At 36.6% G+C, this 22,549-nt stretch overlaps 1 protein-coding gene across 4 annotated transcripts in view; it reads left to right on the top strand.

Annotated features, from left to right (window-relative positions):
* CCSER1 (coiled-coil serine rich protein 1) overlaps window positions 1-22,549 on the top strand; it is a 715,692-nt gene that overhangs the window by 427,041 nt on the left and 266,102 nt on the right. For all 4 annotated transcript variants that reach the window (XM_049815128.1, XM_049815129.1, XM_049815131.1 and 1 more), the window contains exon 9: window positions 18,602-18,679. In XM_049815128.1, the coding sequence (XP_049671085.1) occupies window positions 18,602-18,679 (78 nt within the window). The remainder of the gene's footprint in view (window positions 1-18,601; window positions 18,680-22,549) is intronic.

The raw sequence follows: 22,549 nt of genomic DNA on the forward strand, positions 1-22,549 counted from the left end.
AAAATGAAACCGTACAAGTATGTCATCAGCTAAAAAAGGGCTTTAGAAGTCTTGGCGCAGGTGTGGATGCTTTGGAAAAATAGTGCTAGACATCCTAATCATGAAGAGTAGTTTCGCTGACAGTAATTTGTAATAAATTAATTTTAATTCCTTTAAAACCTGTCTCTCAGGCTGAGCATCAGCATTTTCTGTGCTGATCATAAAGAAATATGATTGAGAACAGTCTTTTTTCAGTAATAGGGTAAGGTGATCACCAAAAATTTGTTTTTATTTAAAAGATCAGAACTAACATTATGTAGTCTTTGAACTACAAGCAAGTTCATCAAGCAGATATATGAATTTCAATTTGATATAATCACTTTACAATGAAGAGAGCCATATTGTTCAAGAAGCTTTGTCCCAAGGAGATATGTAAAAGCTGTTTCTAAAAAAAAATATCGGAAAGCAAGGCTATCCTAATATCACTTCGTTCTGCCACATGTTTTTAATAAGCCAGCTATTACACTGATAAGTGAAAAATTCAGATCTGCTCTTTTTATGGGATAGAATTAAGGAGAAGTAGCTAAATCATAATGTTGTTTGTATGACTAAATTATGGAAATATAATTACAAAACTTTGAAGGAAAATGAAGGCTGCAAAAGAAAGCACTCCTGTGGGAGGTACCGTAGTGAAGACTGTCTTCTTTTCTGCTCATGTTCCTGCTGGCAGTGATAAAATTTCATTACATGAGCCACCTTCCTATCCCCTCCTCCCCACTACAGCCCCCAAAAGAGGGAGAAATTAATCTTCTGATGAGAGTATATTGCTTTTATTGTAGGCATTGTTTGTTATGCAGTTCAGATTTTGTTTCCTCTGTTCAGCCAAACACAAAATTTATTTCCTTGTGAGCTAAATCCTTGGAATAGGATGTCTAAGCCTTGGAAATGTCCAGCTTCCTGCCAGAAGTTGCTGCTGAAGAATAGAGGCCTTAGAAATCAATCAAAAAGTTCTATTTTACATGGATTAATTTTTGATAACACATTAAACACTTTTTTAAAAAAGTCCCAGGACAGAATATCTGGTAAGAAAAACACTAAGAAATTTGAACTTCAGCAAAGCTATTGCCCTTTTGAGATACAGCAAACGTTGCCCAGCGTTTTGTAAGGTTCGTTATTATTAAGGAACAAATAAAAAGGAAATATGTTTTTATTTTGTTGTTCAATTCAAAAAACAAAACCAACCCTGGATTTAGAAGGCAATGATCTCTGTAATGCTAAAAATTCTGTCTATCACATAGAAAATAAATCTTCTGACAACTTACTACAATATAGATGAACTTTTTTTTATTGCATGTCATCTGTGGAACCTGAATCACTGGTTTATTTCGTGTGAACTAATGTCTGACCGTACTTGATTTCCCACAGGTGCCAAAGCATTTTAAGGAACATGTTCCTACTACCACATTGGTGTGAAGGAGTTTCACAGTATATTACAAGGTCTAGACAACTAATTTTGTGACATCCTGAATTGCATAAATAATATTTGTTCAAGCATGCAGGAAGATGTTAATGTTTTTCTTCAGATTTTCCACAAATGTTTTTAATTTGATATTGCAGTGAAGTATTTTGTCATTTGTGCTTGTGACTAAAACATGATGTTGTGCTCATGGTTCATATTTGCAAAAGAAGTCTAAAGTGTATACATGATTTTGAAGCTTCCTTTTTGGACAGGGAATGAAGTGATAAACTGGATATGCTATCCTGGCAGATTGTAATGAAACAGTACACTTGGGGAAATCAGAATTATTGTTCTTCGCAGAGTAGCATCCTGATACTACCACTCAGGAACGGTAGGGAACAGAAATTCAGAGATGGATGAAGAAACCATCTGTGTAAAGCAGTTGGTTGAAACACAAGAGCAGACATAACAGAGGGGAGTATATGAACTGTGTGACCTGTACTGCGAGGCAATTTGGTAAGAATCATTGGTATAGAACATTGAATTTCTGGTGACTACCTTTTTGAACTGCAAAATGAATGAAAATATGAGGGAAGGGTGTGTGAGAGAAGTATGGTACAGCACAACTCCCTCTTTCCCTTTTGACCTTGGATCTCTCATTATGTCCAATTTAAAGATTTCCCTGGAAGGGTAGCATCAAAGCCAATGTGATTTGGAGCTTTTTTCTTTTTTTTTTTTTTTTTGTCTCTCCTGAGAATGTATTACTAAAAATGTGTGTTAAATTACCTTTAGAATATTTGGGCTTTTCCTAGAGTGCAAGAGAAATACTTACACTCTACCAGGCATAACTTCAGTAGTTGAGACTGCTGTAATACTGATGTTATATTCAAATAAGATTCTTCAGTGTTTCTTTGGACTACTGCAACTAAATTTTCCAGTATTCTGACCTCTACCAGTAAAGGCAGAGTGCAGCAATACACTTCTGTCCTGCTTATACACTCAAAATTTCATTCCACTTGTCTGGGGTCACTTCAACTGCAGAGTGCAACTCCTGCTGGCTCACAGTCATGGAGTAATTAGTGACAACAAATATGCATCATGTGAGAAGGTTGCAAAACTGTTCAAAGCTAAGGTCATCTTGCAATACATATGCAGCTGGATTGTCTAATGGTCTCTTTGCAGCTAAAAGAGATTTGGACTGGAACTTAAGGACTGTTTTTCTCTTTAAATTGGATTATATCAAGAACAGGAAGGTATAATGGTACATGGCTTCTGTCAATGGAAGGCAGCACCTGTCACCCACCATCAGAGGGATGATCTTTTTCACCTATGTAAATGTGCATATATTTATGTATTTAGTGAAAGTTTATAACAAATTTAGTCTTTTTCTGTCCTGTCCACTCTGCACCATGCAAGGTCAGCATCATGTAGCATAGAGCTGTATTTTTTCTTGTCATGATAAGCTAAGTTTCTAGGAATCAATACCAACTAGCTCCTAGGACATGACCCATAGAGGACTCCCATTTCACAGAAAGCATTCTTAGCTGTCTCTGACAGCCCACTATGTTAAATGTGCCAGCTGCGGGGACAGCAAGTTAATGAAAAGGGTTTTCTTATTTTCTCTTTTAAGAACTCAGTAATGCAGGAGTGCGTATTGACAAGTGGCGTTAACTATGTCCTCCACATTTACCTATCTATCTAACATCCCAGTCTGCTCAGCTTTCTGGTAAATCTGAGCTGTGCGTGCTGCTTTGCTGAATGCAGAGGAGTTCTGGAGGTGGGGAAGGTTTAAGAAAGTAGGTTGAAGACTAATGCCATGCAGTGTGGTGGAGGCTATACTGCTCTGCAGTTAGTGTGACCAGAAAGTCTTTTATTCTAGATGATTTCAGGGAGTCCCAGCTACAGAAACAGACCTAGCTGCAGCTTCACGGCTGGCCTGGAGTTTGGTCAGATGGAGAAACAAAAATGTCCTATGTGAGGCAGTGGTTAGAAGATGAAGCAGAAAGTGAGGGGCATCACCCTGCTCTCTGGAGAACTGCTGACCTTGACTTAAAAGTCTAGATGCACATTTAGGATATAATATAAAGCAAGCATATGCAGTTTGTAAGTTATTCTGTGATGAAGAAAATGGGTGCTCCCCTTGCTGTGGAAAAAAAAAGGTAAAGAGGATAACAAAGATGCTATTTGTTTGTATTTTCATGTGCCAGGATGTTCTAAGGCCAAAAGGTATCAGTTCAAAGATAACTTTTGCAGTGAAGTGAGTTCCATTTTTGTTCTCCCCATGACACCTTTACTTCTTCAGTAAGAACTTTGAAGAGAGTGCCAGCCCTGGCACTTTAGCAGCCAATTGTGACTGCCCCTGAAGCTGAACTTGTTGTAATGAAGATAGACTTTGGATTTAAGGGTCACTCGTATTTGGAAGCCAAAGTCTAAAGGGAACAGGAAAACCTCTCACTGGCAGAGAAAGAACAAAGGTTCTTAGTCATTCTGTAGCAGGGAAAGGACGGACCAGGAAAAGGCACAAGTAAGGAAGAAATGGATCTACTAGGAGAATACGTGAGTGGAAAGGAAGGACCGCAAGTGATGGTCATCTCATATCTAGTGCAGATGATGAGGGACAAGAGGAAATGAACTTAGCTGAATAGAAGTGAGAATTTTCTGTCAGAAGTTTACCTTCATAGCATTTGGGTCCTATTCTTAACTATCCTGATCATAGAGAAGTCTTATGGGCAATTTTATTTGGCTTTTTTGTGGTTGTTGGTTTGGTTTGATTTGGGTTTTTTTTTCCTCTCTTTTCCCTATGAAAGTTCCTGGTTCATATCAGTAGTGGAATAGACAGCCCTATTGGGTCACTATCTATAACCAGGTAAGGATTACACATACTACACCAGCCTACGCAAGCAAAGCTTCAGTGGTACCACACGAGTCTCTGGGAGACCAGTTGTTGGGCTAAAGGTGCTCGTTTGGATGTAGTCCTCTTATAACCCCAGTTTTGATATCCACCTACAAACTAATGATCTCTTCATCTTGCCTGTTTCCTTTGATGTGTTTTGTGTGCAAGTGCTTTGACTAGGTCTCCACATGGTGCGGTTTCCTTCTAGTTAAGAGTCTGTGTAATGACTGCCATCAGGACTGGTAAATATGTAAAACAGACAACTAATGGAGCATTGCATTCTGAGGTAGAACTTTGCAGATGAATGGAGCTGAGCTGAATATGTAGGATCAAATGCCATGGAAGATCTCTGTAGTTCCTCAGGAGAACAAGGTAAGACTAGGATAGAAATCAAACGCACTCAGAAGAACACAAACGAGGAAAATTCATCTGTTTGTAATGTCTACCATAGTCCCTGTGGTAGAAGTGGAGACTTAGGCTGCCAAAAACAATTAAGTCTTTGACAGGTTGGACACAGTTTTGGCACTTCAAAAAATAGTCACTCTTTTTCTTCACTTTCACTTGTGTGCAAATTCTGATAGAAAAGCAAATGCTGTCTCTGTAAGTGATGCTAGAAAAGTCAGTGTATACAGAATAAACTGAACATCTTTTCCTAAAAACGTTGAACGCTGCATCACTTTTCAAGAAGCTTGCCACTTTTTTGACATAGAGTGGAGCTTCTGCATAACAAGTCAATTTTGACTGCAGTATTTCTTAAACAAATAGCTAGGATAACCTAAAAGTTTAAGATGACCTGCTTGCGAAATTCTCTTGAACTCATGAAAACCTCAGCTATCTTTCCATAAAAGACAAGATACATCTACCATTTCTGATAATATCTATACTTCGGAATTACATTTGTTCAAGTAAATCTGTTTCATTTTCTGCTTTTGTATTTCATGTTTTATGCAATTTGGTAATAGCCATGTGATGGCCTACTGTAAATGCATCATTGCATTCAGAGCAATAAGGCTTTTTGTTACCATGAATGGAATAGCATGCCATGAATGCTCAAGACATGAAGACTGGCAAACCTTCTGTGATTATCAAATATGCAACAATCTAAAACAGTTTGTCCACATACACCTGACTGAGAGTTCAGTGGTGTTCTGAATTTTTGGTCTGCTGAGTCAGGTTCAGTTTCAAGAAAATATATAGGAAACTGGGAAACAAATGGATTGATGTCCTGATAGGAAAAAAATAAGCTTTAGTCAGATTTAAGTTCTGCAAAACCCATTTAATGAACAGAGCAAAATCAGATTTTTACCTTATTTGGTTCTGTTAAATTAGCAATAAACAAAAATGGGGGCTGAGCTGCTTGCATAGCTTACACTTAATGATTGTAGGTGCTATTCGTCTTACGGTGATTCCTAAATCTACAGATATCTTGTTACAGTGGACACTGAAGGAAGGTTCTGGAGAAAACAGAAATCCGAACCAAGTAGCAGCAGTATGGTGTAGAGGCACAGGTTGTTACCCTACCCCAAGGTCTCAAAAGTAAATTCTAAATTGCTTTTGCCACTAGCTTTTGGATGCAATTTAGAGGCTCTTGTAGACTTTCTTCTCACTTCTGTGTTAATAAACCACCTGTTTCTTTAACACGTTTTATAACTTTGCTTCATTTTGAAATTTTGAAAATTGATTGAGAGCTGCCATACAGCTCCTAACTGAGTGCAAGGAGTTATAGGTTAAAATAAGTTCTTTGGGTTTTTTTAGATTAAACAGATGCTTGTTGTTGTATTGTAAAAATGCTAACCAGTACTTCGTCCCTGGATAATGTTGTGTGGTTGCTAAATTTTATAACTCAAGATCAAACAAACCAGTGAGCTATTTTATGATTATATTATTGGTATTAGTTTTGGCAGAGACTTTTTTTTTTTAACATCACATCATTGTGCATTAGTAAAATCACCCATGGATTGTAACATTGACTTAGTACCTTTCACTGTACGTTGCCCATTGATTTTGGTTACTGAAGTATAGCCCGTTCCCCTCCCATCCACACCCCACCACCATATCATATAAAATATACCCTTATCTGCCACATTAGTCTTTGTTTATGATAATCTTTTTAATTTTTTTTCCTATGTCTTTAAGTATTTCTGATTTAAGCTCTGGATTCCGGATTTTCAAAGTATAGTCAGGTTTGGATTTGCATATAAAAATATGTAGACAAGGCTTATTTTTTCAAAGTCAGTAACACTATACAGACTATTTTTATAATGCCCAGTTTGAGAATACATACTGTTGTTAGACCACGTGGCAAACATTACTGAAACGTAATCGTAGAGATTACTATTTTCTTTGAGCTTACATTAGTTGGCTAGAAAGTTCTTCCCAGGATGTGCCGTTTGTTAGCTTTTGCTCATTTTTATATTTTTTTCTTAGCTCCTAGTACTACAAGCTTAACTGAAGAAGGAGGAAAAATCTACACAAATTATCTTTTCCTTATTAAGAAACAGGGAATAACCGGATGAAAAGTAGAGGCAACCAGTTCTCTTGTCTGATGGAACAGTATGAGCTGGGTGCTTGGGAGGCTGATACTGCAGTATTTCAAAACAGAGTGAATTTGGTTTAGGCCTTAGAATATGAAATAAGAAAAAGTGTACTGGGTCAGTGCAAGGGTTTATCCAGCCCTTCAGCTGTCTGTCTCCAGTGGTTGCCACAAGCAGGTGCTTACAGAAAAGCTGGTATGTGAAAGCATGCGATATTTTCCTCAATGCTCTCCCAGTCCATCACTTTGCAGCTCAAGGGAGCTCCTGAACTGTTTGTTACCTGTTTATTTGTTAACCCCCAAAGGACCTCTGCTGCTCACTTGTCTACTCCAATTTTACAGTGTTTGTAGTTTTATACCTCTATCTTCTACTTCAGCCATTAATTGCATCTTTTAATGTGCCTGGTTTGAAAGTGCTGTTGTTTCAGAGCTGTCTTTATTGGTTTACACTTACAGATCAGAGGGAGTCCTTGGTCTTCGACCCACAGACAGGATTAATCTCTCTCCTGCATCTTTACAAGATACTACAGTGTGTAGCATGTGTTGAGAAATGAGGCATCTTCCTAGGCAACACTGGCTTATCTTAAAGCAGTGTTTACAAACAACTCCTTTTTTGTTAATAGGCACATATTATGATCTGAGACAGCACTAGGGCAGCATTAAAGAACACTTGTAAAAATTTTAGCAAAACAATTTTCAACAATAGTGTACCAACAGGCTGATTATGAGCCAATAAAGAGGGTTTATTTGGTGCATTGAATTTATGTTATGGTAGAAACTGACTATTAATGTTTCTCAAGTGCCATAAGTTCACCTTCATCTCTTTTTCATTTCTTGCTTTCTGAGGCAAAATTAGAATTTATTCTTCTTTTGTCTGAAAAAATGTAAGATAGTATCAGGGTGTTTCTTTAGACTCAAATAATGTAATCCTTATGCTTTTATGAATATATCGTAGTTTGGATTGTTATTTCCCCTCTTTGAACATTTTTGTGTGACAGATGCTTATGGTCATGATTATAAGTTGTCTTTTTTGTTCATTACAGCAGTATTCTGGGGACCATAGCAACATGTTTTGCTTATGATACGTGTCAGTGGGAAATAGAGGTCTAGTCACCATTTCCTTAAATGGTGAGAAATTGTATTTTTAAAAGGGAGAAAAAAAGGAGAGATCTTTTTCCAATATTCTTCTGTTAAGATCCTGTAATGCTTCTAGAAATAGTAAGAAAAACTTATTTCAGATTCTTTGTGCTATAGCTTCTTTGTGCATATGCATCATACCAAAAGCTAGAATGTTATGGTTACTTTCCTTATACAGTATAAGATTTTTTAGTATCTTTTGCAGATACTTGGAAGAGTACAACTTTTATACAGTGATGAAAATACTGCTACATATTTCATTACTTTCATCAGTTGAAATCAGAACGTCAGTGCTATAAACACTCGACTAAGTTCCAGCATCCCACTGATCTGCTGTGGAACTCATAACAGTCACACAGCTTTCATGAAGTCAAACTCCCATCATTGCGAAGGTTTCTGAATTAATTAAAGAAATGTTTGAAAGAAGAGGAGATTGACAGGCTTCTCTCCCATCCTGTGTCGTAGTCTGTCAGGTGTTATCAAAAATGGGAAGGCTGGTTTGGATTTCTTTGGTATTGTAAAAGTGAAAGCAAATTTTGTTGTCTGCTCAAAACTATTCTGCTTTGGCAGAGCAGTACGAAGCTCCCAAACATTACTCATGAGCCTTGGTTAGATGAGTGTCATGGTTTAACCCCAGCCAGCAACTAAGCACCACGCAGCAGCTCACTCACTCCCCCCCATCCAGTGGGATGGGGGAGAAAATCGGGGGGGAAAAAAAAAAGTAAAACTCCTGGGTTGAGATAAGAACGGTTTCATAGAACAGAAAAGAAGAAACTAATAATGATAACACTAATAAAATAACAACAGTAGTAATAAAAGGATTGGAATGTACAAACGATGCGCAGGGCAATAGCTCACCACCCGCCGACCGACACCCAGCCAGTCCCCGAGCGGCGATTCCCTGCCCCCCACTCCCCAGTTCCTATACTAGATGGGACGTCCCATGGTATGGAATACACCGTTGGCCAGTTTGGGTCAGGTGCCCTGGCTGTGTCCTGTGCCAACTTCTTATGCCCTGGCTGGGCATGAGAAGCTGAAAAATCCTTGACTTTAGTCTAAACACTACTGAGCAACAACTGAAAACATCAGTGTGTTATCAACATTCTTCTCATGCTGAACTCAAAACACAGCACTGTACCAGCTACTAGGAAGACAGGTAACTCTATCCCAGCTGAAACCAGGACAATGAGCAAAAGTATTTGGCATAACATGATAATGCATATTAAAGCATGTTGGTTTTGTCATATTGAATTAAATATGCTGTACTTCATATTTAATTTTCAGTATCTCAATTGAGGTGGGTGGGTAAGAGTGGAGGGCATGAGTGATGAACCTAAATTCACAGTAAAAAGGTATCTACTTTAATAACCTTCCAGTGTTGATTACTGGCAAACCCCACGCTGTGGCTCCCTCTGAAAGCAGGTTCACAAAGGGTGAAAGTTCCCTTTTGTTGCAGTGCATCTGAAAGCCTGGTGTAGTGGCTGAAGCTTTTTCATGAGCAATACCGCTAAATCCTATACCGTGTATGTCTCCTCTGTTTCCCTGTAGTTCTCCATGCCCTGCTTTCACATACAGTCCCTAAACATCCTTCCGGGCTCCCGTTACCTAGGCCGAAGGTGCTGCACAGTGTGGCTGGCTCACAGCTGTCTGCCTGCTGCCCATCTGGCTGACTGCAAGCTTCAACCTCATGCTGAAGCCCCTTGCCAACTTAGGCCCTTTGCATCTGTCCAGACAGCAACTTTCATGAAACTTACAGAAACTTTAATTTTCTAGCTCTGCTGCTTGGACTAGTTAGTGTTGACCATTGTAATACAAAATTATTATTAAGGAATAGATGGACAGGCAGTGTGATCACTTCCAGTGGGTGCGTATGAATATGGACACTTAATGGGCTGTGTATGAGTGCAGGACAAAAGCAAGTCACATAGCTGTCCTATTCTGGCAGTGCTAAACCCAAGCTGATGGTTCTGTCCAAAATACTTGCCAAAATGTACAAATAATTTATTGAATAATTGGCATAATGTCACACATGGACAACTCAAAGAATGTCAGCTGTGGATTGGTTTTGGTATTGCTAGATGTATTTACAGTGATGCAGGGATCATACATTGTTGACATCAGTGCATAAAACCGCAGCCTTATTTATCACAAGGATTGGTACATGTTTTTGTTGATTTCCATGGTGGCAGCAATTATTTGATTTACTATTAGCGTGGTTTTTTCCTATTCATTTGACCAAATGATCAAAATCTGCCCCATGCATTTGTTGCTGGGACAACTTGAAAATGACCCTTTCGTTGCATTTGCAGTATACGCTTCTAATACCACAGTCATTAATCTCGTTCCTCAGGACAGCAATCTGTAAAATTATTGTAAACGCTTAGCTGGGTGAGGTTTAATTAATGCCAGAAGCCTTCAATAAACATCAGTTGCAATTTGGAATGTGCTGAGTTAATGATTCCTGCACTCTGCCTAATACGTGTGCTGTTAAATCTATGTGCAAAGTGGCTGGCACTGACATTAATCGCATCCCACCAATGTCCCTGCATGCACAGAGGGAAAGGAAACTGCAAACCAACAGAAACATTTGACCGGCAATGCGCTTAAACGTCTCTACTTAGAAGCCTGATGGACAAAGTGCATAATGTTAGCATTTCACATGGTAGGGAAGAGAAACATAACAAAAAGTTAAGGAGTGCCTTTGATACTTTCAAATGTTAATAAAATAACTTCCCTCAGTAAAACTTTATATTAAATGTGTTGAAGAATCATTTGTTAGTTACTGCTACAGGATTTTCATATGGCTGTTATTTTGTAATGTATTTGTGTAACCAGAGAGTTTTTCCTTTAATGAATACTGATAGTCACCAAGAAAACATGGAAGAAGTTATGGAAAGAAAAAAAAAACCTTCCAAAACAGATGTTTTGGAGCAGACCGTGAAATTCTATTTGTGTACCCATCCAGAACATGGCAGCATTTAAAATCATGTACACCATGAAAATGATAAATGTGGTTGCTCTAAAAAGGCATAAAGGAAGGAAAAAAACCCAAGGTTATAAAATCTGTGCTTTCTTTGTTCACCAAAGTTGATAGGTTTGCATTCCTTTTCGTGTTAGTTTTGTGTTTGCGTGTCAGCACAACTCTGCCAGCTGAATCATGAGCATAGGAACTGGAGGTGATGTAGTGGCAGTATATTTTAATGAAAGAAGTAGTGCAGGAATAATCTATCTAATCCCTTTTGTCCTAATCTCGGTTCTTGGAAGAGTTAATTCTCGCTACGCTATGAAAAAGGTACTGTGCTACTCCCATGAGACAAATATTTGAAATAAATATTTTTATATCCTTGTTTAAGGTAATTTTCTAACTTGCAGTTGTTTCTAAAAAAAGCTGAACACTGGTTTGCTGGGCTTATAAGCAATTTAATTAGAGCCTTTACATGTCTCATCTTCATTTGCAGCTAGTAAACTTAGGAAAAGCGTAACTTAAATGAGGTAAAACCTTGTTATTCTTGATGATTTAGTAGTTTACAGCTGATGGGTTAACAGTTGCTGTGTAAAAGAACAGTAAGCAGTTTCACATCTTCGGTGGGGCTTTTTAATACTGTACAGTTAAGTAAATGAGAGCTGTAATTGAAGAGGATTCCACTGCCATATCTGTGATGTCCATTTAGAAGAAAAATGCTGAAATGTTGTGAATCAAAGGTGTGCAAGTTGGATCTTTGAATCCAAATGGGTAGTCCTGCTTTGCAGTAATCTCGCGTGTAATTGTACTGAATACTGTTCACTGTTGTGGACTCTCAGAAGATAACTGAGCCCAGAAATGCATATCTAAAGCAAATGTGTTTGGAGTTTAATGGTGTGAGGAAGACTGCTTTTGTGTATAGGACATAAGACTTGGACTGTGGATCTATCCAGTACTCCACTCTGCAGGTGGCTTCACGCATGACCTTGAAAAATAAATCACCTATTGGCTATTTTTCTTCAAATAGTTGTAGGAAGATCAGGTTAATAGTGCTAATGGGTTTTTTTGTGTTTTGCTAGTGTAAGCCTTAGTGCCCCTGTATCGCAATTTCTGAATTATCAAATTGGGATAATACTGTCTCCTAGGCTTGTCTGTTGGGTGTCTTATATTTTGGGACAGAATTGTATTTGTCTAGGTGGTCCTACTGGTGGTGTAGCAGTCTGTTGGGTGTCTTACATGTCTAAGTACGTATGTGTTGAGAGCAAGCTAATTCTTTATTAGATTAACTACTATAAAATTTAGGATATCTTCTTCGACATCTGGATGCAACCATAACACAAATCAAGACTAACAACAATGCTTATTAAAAGTTCAGAACTGTACTTATAGAGATAATTTCTGCATGAATGACTATGCTTGATGTGTCAGCCTTTTAAAGGTTTTTATGACTCCATTACTGCTTGTTTTTTCCTCCCTTTCAGTAACTTTCTCAGGTTTTGGGGTTTGCTGTTGTTGGAGGGGAGTGTTAAGATTGGCATCACTTGTTATGGCCATATTATTCATAGAGTGTGACCATATAAATTTTTTATTGTATTGCATTATTCAAGGCATGCATGGCCATGTTTGGGCCATATATGAAAGTGTGATTTGTAATTTTTTTACTTTAGAGATGTGATGACTAGAAAAAGTTCCTCTATACTTTCAGCGATGTGTGTACATAAACTTATGTCTTAAAGTAGCATTGATTTATTATGGGAAACATAATCAGTAAAGAAATGACTACTTGAAATACAGCTTTACTGAATGCGTGAATGATAGTAATAAACAATAACAAGGTATTGCTTTAAAATGTAAGTTGTAATACCACCTGGAAATGGAGCCTTTTGCTTTCTGATGCAACAGATAAAACAGGAAATATTTAATCAAAATACATTCATTTTTAAAAAAAAATTCCCCTAATGCAAGAAATGCAATGTTATTTTTTAATACAGCATAAACAGATATCTGCCACTCTTTAATGCTATGTCTTAAGGCATCTTCCAAAGATGCTTTTGAAAAATAAAGTTAAAAGCGCAGGTACATTTGCAAAATCCTTACCCTGAAATTCTGTGGTAGTCTCATGTCCCTGTAAACATTTGGCTTTAATTTTGTAATACATACACAAGTGGTAATGGCAATGTTTAGGATACAGCATGGTCCAGTCAAATAAATGGAAGCCAGAAGATAGAATTTTTAAGGTTCTTTTCCCGTCTCTGGCATTCATCAGCTAAGTGGACTGAGAGATTCACTTTTTTGTGTCTTTTCTGTTTCTGATTAGATAGCCTGTGCTCTCAAAGCTTGGAGTCTTCTTTTTATTGGTAAGGTCATACAGCACTCAGTAAAACAGAAGAGTTTTTCTCTTGTAGAGCTTGGGGGTGGAAAGTTTAAGAAAATACTTGGGATTATAATGATTTAAAAAGTTCTTTTACAATAATAGTAATAGCCCTCTCTGGTTAGGATCTAGTAAACCTTTGTATTACTGTGAATAAGGTTAGCTGGCATGACTATAGCAGGGCTTGTATTTCTATTAAGATTTGAAATCTTCCTAATTATTGTTCATCTTCAAAGAGCTATTATGAAGTGATTACACTTTTGGAAGTTGCTTTTTTTTTCATTAAATGTATTCAGAATGGCAGTAACTAATTATTAAAAGTCTTGCAATCTGCTTGAAGACAGGTTTGTCTTAGCATTTCTTGATTCAGACCTGGATACTGAGTTCTGATAGAAATCAAACCAGAAGCTATGTCGTCTTTCATTCCAGATACCACACTTACCATATGCATAGGACTTTGCTTTTGCGTTTCACAAAAAAATTATAATGTAATAACTGGAAAACTATTCTGGTTTGTGTAAGAGTCCTATGTGAAAACTATGAAACATTCATTGAAGTTCTGTGTTATTTTGGTCTTTGTCATTTACAGTGATTTGACAGAACTGTAGCCCTCAATGAAACTTTTATTTGTGCATACTTGGGTGCATTCCCACCAAGTTCTCCCTTGTTTTTCTCCTGAATGATGGGCTACTCCCCTTGGGGATGATCGTACCCATTCACCGCTGTGACTCAATTAATGCCTCTAAATTTGTTGTGGCTTTTTAGCACCTCAGTACTTTATCTGTTGAGTGTTGAACCATGCTGTAGCTGCTTTTTAACCTGTGCTGGAGAGACGGCTGGGCTTTTTGCTGGGCTTCACAAAGAGTTTTCAAGTGTGATGTGATTCAGCCATACCACAGCTAATCACTAGAGCTATGCTGTATATGTTATGTTTTCTTCCCAAACTGAGTCTCAAACCAACAGGGACTCAATTTCTATGGAAATAGCTGTCATATAGTCAGTTTTGTAGTTTACTGTAGTCTGTAAATTAGGTAGAATAGATGCTGGAGAGCAGTTTTTTGTGCTACTTGTTATCCCTTTGCTCTCATGGCCTAACTGCTGCTGTTGATTAAGTTTAATCCCAAAGCATATCAGAATTAAAAGACTTTGCATTTTTATAAGTCTTCTGAAGACAAGCTTTTCTCCCCCCAGTTCTTTTGCAAACAGAAGTTGTTATTCGCAGTGGGGTAAATGCCTGAAGCAAGGGAAACAATCCAATCGTGTGTAAGTTGTAAATCAGACTGCAGTGCTGATGCTGACAATTGCAGGCTGTTTTGGATGTGTGCTGAGAGAAAACCCAAATAAAACAGATTTGTCTTCATAAAGGCATGCAATAATCTGTACAGACTGTAGGATAGAAAGGTTGAGTCTTTTGAGTATGAAGAGATTTGAAGGCAAAAGGTTAAGTTGTGAGATTTTTTTAATCAAAGTAAGAATAAAGGTGAAATAGCTGTTAGAAAAAAAAAAAAAAACTTTAATATGTTATCTGCTAGACAAAATAGATTCCTTCATGACAAAAGCCACAGTTGTACTGGCTAACAGACTTCTGACTCCTCCAAAACAGCTGGAATGGTAAGTTTTGCTGTTTGATTTAGTATGACCATTCAAGGTAATTTTCAAGCACTTTCTTTTTGGAATTTGCAATTAAACAAAGCACCACAGGTGGTCACCATGCTGTCACTGATATGGAATTGGGTAAAAGAATGGTCACAAGAAATAACTGTGACCTGTTCACAGTCAAAGCTATGAAAATTGTTTTAACGCTCTTCTGTTCAGAGAAGGAACATTCTAAAAAGACACTCATATGTTTCAAGATGTATTAACCTATACAAACTTCTTAAATGTAAGTAGTCTGGTAGTAACTGACTCTGTGTCTAGTAGCTGTCATTCAGTGGTGAAGACTAAGTCCTTTTTTCACTTACTATTTTATCTTATTTCACTCCTCTATTTTATCTGTAATGTTTTTATATGCATGTGATCAGCTGATGCCTATTATCTTCCTATTTCAGCACCTCTTGGTGACACCATGACTATATTACAAATATAGTAATAAAATAGTAAGTATATAAACAATGACACTCTTATACTAGAGATACTATTGAGATATAAACTACATGTGAACTTATTCCCATGTGAAGAAATAGCTTTATTGATCATGGTCTAATGCTTTTCACTAAGGCTGTTGAAATACTTAGATTAGTAATCTCAGTAATTTAAGCAACTGCAAATGATGGAGAAGATGTCCTTCCACATATTTTTTTCTCTCTCTCTCTCCCCAGAACACACACACACTCTCACACACACACATGTACATGAGAGGGAGGGGTTGCAATGAATGTTGCTGGCAATGTTGCTATGAGTTTTCTGACTTTAAAATCGCCAACAGATCTTCTTACCTTTTTGCTAATTAAGATGAACCCAGGGAATGAGAATTTTTCATGATCTTATCCCTGTCACCTTGCAAGTGTACTCTTAATGCTATTTATTTTAATAAGAGGGAATAACAACACACAGAATGGTAAGACAAGATGTTCTTTTATGCTCTATATAAAAAGTCACCTAGAAGTACTTTGTCTCATCCTAAAAATATTTTAGAAATAAATAATTTGGTCCCTTCTTGGTCTTTAAAGTAGCAAAGGCACCTGTTTTGTTTACCCTGAAAAGGAGGAGGATAAGGAATGATCTATTTGCAATCTTTTTTACTACGTAATATCTTACAGAGAAGGTGGAGCCAACTCCTCCCAGATACGCACAGTGAAAGGGCAGAAAGAAGGAGGATGGAACAACTTCACCTCCTGTGATTCTATGGAATACCTCAAAAGAAAAATGGGGGCATTAAGGATGCACCTTATACTGTGTTTTGAGTTTCTCAAAATCCATACATTTCAACATAGACTCATGAAAAAGCTTTCAGAAGTCTATTGATATAGTCAATGCAGCATGAAATTATATTTAAAATACCAAGTTATCATTTAAAGAAGTGTTTTTATATTGGAAAGAACATTTTATAGTGGGTTTTGATATCTAATACCTTTAATATTACTAAAATTATTTAAAAAACAAAGGTATGTCTTCTGGAACAGCTGCTTTACTCTGGCAACAAGAATTCTAGAAATAAAGTAGTGCAAGTTAGGGAATTGTAACTGAGATGAAGTTGAATGACTATTAAGTGTAAGTAGCCTCTTCCAGTAGGATGCTCTTTTGTGACAAACTGTAAGTTATCTACATCACTGCATGGAAAATATTTACTTCTGTGATTTTAAACTTTTTGCAGACTTTTGCTGCATTGCTGGAAAAAAAGATAAAATACACTGTATTCTTATTATATTTGATTATTATTTTTTAAATCATATTATAAAGGTGGTTTTGCATCAACACAAAGTACTCTTTTTGTAGACTAAAGAGAAAATATTACTTGTCAACATGGACCTCTTTAACTTCTACTTCTGGTAAAGGTGTTAATGTGGAGTCAACTTGGATGTGTTAAAAATGGATCTCGCTGCATATATGTAGTTAAATGAGCAGTTCTCAGGAAGAAATGCATTTGATTATTCCAGCCTACCCATCTTTCCCAATTAATTGGTTGCCTTAGTGAAGGTTTTGATTTGTTCTGGTTTTTTTCCCCAGTTACTTCAAAATATGTATTTGTGAATCCACAGAGAAAGTATGCAAATGTTAAATTTGATACACGGTTTAATACTGGTTTTGGTCCAATGATAATGTTACTTGAACATTCACTCTCCGTGAATGTCTGAGTTTGTAGCTAGAAAATTTGTGGCGCTTCTGAGCAGTAAAATGTCATTGTCTAAGTAAGAAAGTAGATATAGAACAATGTCTGTTTTCTAAACACGTAAAAATGCTGTGGCCAGTGGACTAGTAATTCAAACCTTGAGATGATGAAGCTTTTCTGTCAGAAATGAGATTATCTTTGCTATGAATTCAGTTTTAAATCAGTTACATCAGTAAGTTTGGGTGCAAGTTGTCTCATACCAGTGAAGTGATTGGTTTGAATACCACCACCACCACCATGACCCATCATCCCCCACTCCCCCCCCACCACCACCTTTGAACAGTTGAAATACTGGAGATAGGGTCATTTAGGCATTGTCTTCTTCCTCTTATGTACATGCTTTTGGACAAAATTCACTTAACATATTGATATTTAAAATACTTAGAAGAGATAAAGGAAATCACAACTCAGACAATAGCTGAAAATAATCACATTTCTATGTCTTTATTTCAGTAAAAACTGAGATTCATCCAACTTGAGATTCAATTAACTTGAAATTCAATTTACACAAATTCTGTTTTACTGTAATACATACCTGTAAGTAACATTAAAATATAGTTTTGTAGGTCTTGAGGAATTTGAGTCAAAGAAAAGTATTTCTTATGGATATAGCTGAAAATAAAACTAAATCAGTAAATAGGAAAACATAAATCAGTGCAGTAAGGGACTTTGCGGTCCCTGTTCATGGAACCTTCCCCTCCTGTGTGCCTTTTCCTGCCTTATCCTGCATATTTACAGTTGTTTCATTATATACTTTCTCCTGGAAAATAATATAGTATATATAAGGGCTCGATAAGCATCAACATTTCTACTTAATGACGAGTTTCAAATGAAGCATCAAAATGGTTTTTTTTGGTGAAGCATAATTGTGTCAAGGTGGCCAGATTTCTTTGCTCAAGCCTGTCCCAGAGATTCCACACCACACTTCCAAAGACGATTGAGGTATGTAGAGAGGAACAAGGATGGGAAAAGCAGAAATCAGTACAATACCCAAGAAATGTTTAGGCTTTGCTAATGTATTTGCATCAGGCAAGGGGGAAGTCATCTCAGTTTGCATGTTCTGTAATATTTCTTGAAAAAAAAAATGGTTTTTTTGCTGTTGGAATGGTGCTGGTGTTTGCAAGAGTCACTACTGCTGCTCAGTGCTTTGTACCTGTATCTGCTCTGGAAAAAGATTGCTTTGCATCATGCTTCAGTGACATCCTTCCTGTGGGCCCCGCTTTCAGACTTTCCAAGTTCACTGTCTGTTTAAGAGAAAGATAAGTTGATAAAAGGAAATAACAGTAAGGAAATCAACCTCCCAGTGAGAATAGTGCCATAATAAATTTATTTCTGAACAGCTGTCCATGCGTGAGTTTTGAACTTATCTGGATATTTGTAGCTGCAAAGTCCAGTGAGGAAAAACATGACTCACCTATGATGTTATTTTGTTTTACAGGAAAAGGCTCAGCGCTTTCAGAAGGCTCTTGCTTCCCAAGCAGATAAATCTACGCAGACAGAACTTGTAGGCCATGATGTAAGTAGCTGTATTGAACAGTATTTTTTATTATCTTTGTGGGCGTTCAGACTTCTGTCAGCCTGTTTGCCTCTGCTGCTGTTGTGTCCATGCACTGATTTAGTGGGATTTACTGGAACACCATTCATACTTTGCTCTTAGATGATTCTAAAATACCTTCTGAAACATAAGAAGATAATTACAACTACCTGCCAGCATATGGATGCCCTATTTATTTTATCCTTCACAAATTGCTGAGAATTAGCATAAGTGAATGTGGAGGATATGTATTAGTGGATTGTAATTTATTTATTTTTTTCAGTATTCATTTACATGCTTATTGACAATTTAATGAGGTGGTTATGTTTATAATCATCATATGCTGTCCAAACAATATTTGAATTGTAGAAGATAATGGAATAAATACAATTTTGCTGAGTGATATTAAAATTCTGTTTCCTGAAGAGCATCTGCCAGAATTTCTGCTAGAAGGTGAACTGATAGTATGTATCCTTATGCAAGAACATAGTCAAGGAAGATTCCGTAACTGTAGAAATATTTTTTCCCCTTTTTTTTTTTTAATGGAAGTATTCTGTCTGTGGGACATTGGTTGAATATGTGTAAGACATTCACTTATTTATATGAGCCTTCTTGAATAATCTTTGATTGAGAATGCCACAATGTGGAATATTTAGCACAGTTCTATCCTGTGATTTGAACAAAATCTAACAATACTTTCTGCCAAAGACTGTTCTGCAAAATAAAGCTGTGGTTCTGCGCTGGTGTATATCAACATGCTGCTTTAAATTTATAAAAAGAACACTGGAATTAAAGCAGGTTTTGAAATCTTTCTTTCAGTATGTTTAAGTACGTTTCAGTGGAGCATTAAAGTTTTGCCTTCTGAATTTTCAGATAGTCTTCTGAAGGTAGAACCAAAAATTTCACGTTTTAATCTGAAAAGTTCTTGAAACAAACTACACTTTGGTGTTTTTTCAGACTGTCTTTTAAGCTGATTCAAGCTCCCAAATCAAATATGTGGTATCTCATGCTGCAGAGACCCATACTGTTAACAGATTTTTATTTTTTTCCCCCAGTCTGTGTTCCCTTGGAATTTGGGGCGGGGGGGGTCTTCTGTCAGTAAAGTAGATGATTGCCAATTCTGCAATAAAATTAGAACCCCCTTCCCCAAACAGATACAGTTTTCTGGCTGAGATCTGAGTATTAAAGATAATAATAACAGTAATTTGAAAAAATCCTTTTCTTCAGCAGCATTCTCTTCAACATTAGTGGAACACATTTTTCAACCTTCCCTGCTAAAATGCCTCTACTATGTCATAGTTGCAATTATATATTTTCTTATATAGGGTGATTCAATGCAAGAACAAAAGGAAATGTGTTATGTTTTTGTATGGAACAACACATCCACCTGTATTTACCTTGTACAGAGTACTTGTGAAAATTGCATTACAAGAAATTGATTGCAGACAAAGTTGAACTAATCTACAGGAATAAAACATGCTTACTATGATCATCATGAAGGGAATAAAGTGAAGAAGAATGTGCAAATAAAGAGTGTTAACACTTTTCATAATATTGTTATAAACTTTTGGTCACTTATTTATTAGATTATGCAGCTTTTCTTCAACGGAGAGCAGTTACAGCTAAGGATGGATTCAGCTGTGTTTCTGTTGAAACCAAGTGGCAATTACATTTGTATTCTTTGCTTTTATATGAGATTTTGAAGAGCGAGTTGTAACCCTGGCAAGTAGTATCTGTACATCATTTTATTTAGGATGTGTGTAAGTGTATAACTACAAGAATATTGTGTTAATGTGAAATTAGATTAAATAGAAAACCACAAAAAACATCAGACAATGAAATAAATAATTTTCACCCCATTAGTCACACATTCTGACAATAGCATACATTGAATACTTAAGATAGCTAGTTCAACAGGTAAGCAGAAAAATTAATTTCATTCCATCATCACTACAGATTTGCTGCTGTAATTCCAAAACAAACAAAACAAAGTCACCAGTTTTATTTCTCCTTAATGTAACTTTAAAAGCTAACAATATTTGGATAAAGTGTTATCAGGAATTTACATAGCATTATTTCATCAATGTTGTACAAATATTGATATACACTTCATAATGTAGTATTTCAGAAGTCCTTAAGTTAGTGCTTCTGTGAATAGTTTGGTTTATATTCTTTCATAGTCTTTTATTTCACTGCATAAACTTAATAGTTGCCTATTTTGCAGTGTAGAAAAAAACCAAGACAGGTTAGTCCCCAAAAGAAAGCAACGCTCTGTTTTCTTTGACTTCTGGACAGTGTCTCCAGTAGTTGAGAGAATATTCTTAAGCCTTGGAGTTCATTTAGTTGCATTGTTAAAACTAAGTGGAAGTTCTGACTTTGACTTAGATGAGAAATGAATCCTTTCGTCCATAGGGTGTACAGTAGTGAAAAAAGGCTAGAGGCTAGTCTATATATAGGAAGGAATGGGTGAAGAAGGAAGAAATGCAATGTTTCAAAGGGAAGAAATGTTCTTGTCTCTGTGGAGCTGCTCTGAAGAAGTTTAAACACTGTTGACTGAGTGTTTTGGGTGTTTGAGAGGTTACCAGAATGGAAGGTAGTATAGTATATTTTATGCTAGTGGTTTTAACATAATTACAGTCAGATTCTGGCTATCAAGATGATCAGCAAAGTTTGGATCGTGCAATCTCCTGCAATACTTGTAAATTGGTGTTTAATACTTCTGATAGATTTCTCTGTTTTCTCACATGCAGCACACTGAGATTTTTCAGCTAAAATTACTTTAGAGTACTGTATTAGCAAGCAAGTGGAAGCTAGAGTCTGTAGCAGTAAAGAAAATGTTTCTGATAAAGAACTGTTTGAACTGGAAAGCATACTGCTTAATCTCTTTTCTGTATTAAAACAATCTAATACAAAACTTAATTATGGAATTAAAACATGAAGTTTAAAAAAATGTTTTGATAAGGAGGAAAAAGGTCTTCTATGATGAGAAATGCTACAGTTTCCTTAAGTGATTAACATGACCACTTTGCTACTTGACTAAATTGAAAGTAAAATATCAAGCCAGCTGCCATGTGTATTCAAGGGAAGACATTAGAAAGTAATCCAGGTTTCTCAGGAAGCAAATTGCTTTCTACTGCAGAATGTCAAGGGATCTCCCCCATATGATAGTCCTAAATTTATTGTTTTCCAATATGTGTACTGAGAATCATTTAAAACATGTTGGGAGTCTTGCAGAAAGAGCCATGTGCACAACAGATTGATGTGGGAGCCTGCTAAATAATAAATGATTAATGTGTCTTAAATAATCAAAGCCAATTTAACCTCTTTCACCTTCCTTTGTTTACAAAGCCTTATTTTATTGAGAAGTCAAGGAATAATTTCTCCCATGTGGATCAGGTTACTAAAACGGACTGGAAGATGAATAGATACAGTCAACTAGCATTGCGACTGATTACAAGATCATGTTAAAAAATACAACTCTAGTAATGGCTGCTAGCTAAATAGGTAGTCCAAAGAATCATGCAGGCATCGCACAAACACTCTGCAGCATGTGCCTTTGCTAATGAGTTTTCATTAAAGTGTGTCTCGAAAGCAGAATTAAATAATCACAGTACAGTTCTCTATTTCTGTCACCAAAAGAAGTCTGACTCAGCATCGCTTTGTCAATCTGTATCAGTCTTTGGATTAAAAGAATTTGTACTTAATTTTGTTCTACAGAGTAGAAATCCCTAAGAGCTGACATGATTTCTACAGTGTCCTTTCTGTGGGTTTTTTTTGCTGATTTTATAGGTTTCACATCTCAGAACTGCTATTCTGTTTGGTCTTTGTCTTTCATACTGAGAGTAAAGCTGA

This window comes from Accipiter gentilis, chromosome 12 (assembly GCF_929443795.1).
Source record: "Accipiter gentilis chromosome 12, bAccGen1.1, whole genome shotgun sequence".
NCBI lineage: Eukaryota > Metazoa > Chordata > Aves > Accipitriformes > Accipitridae > Astur > Astur gentilis.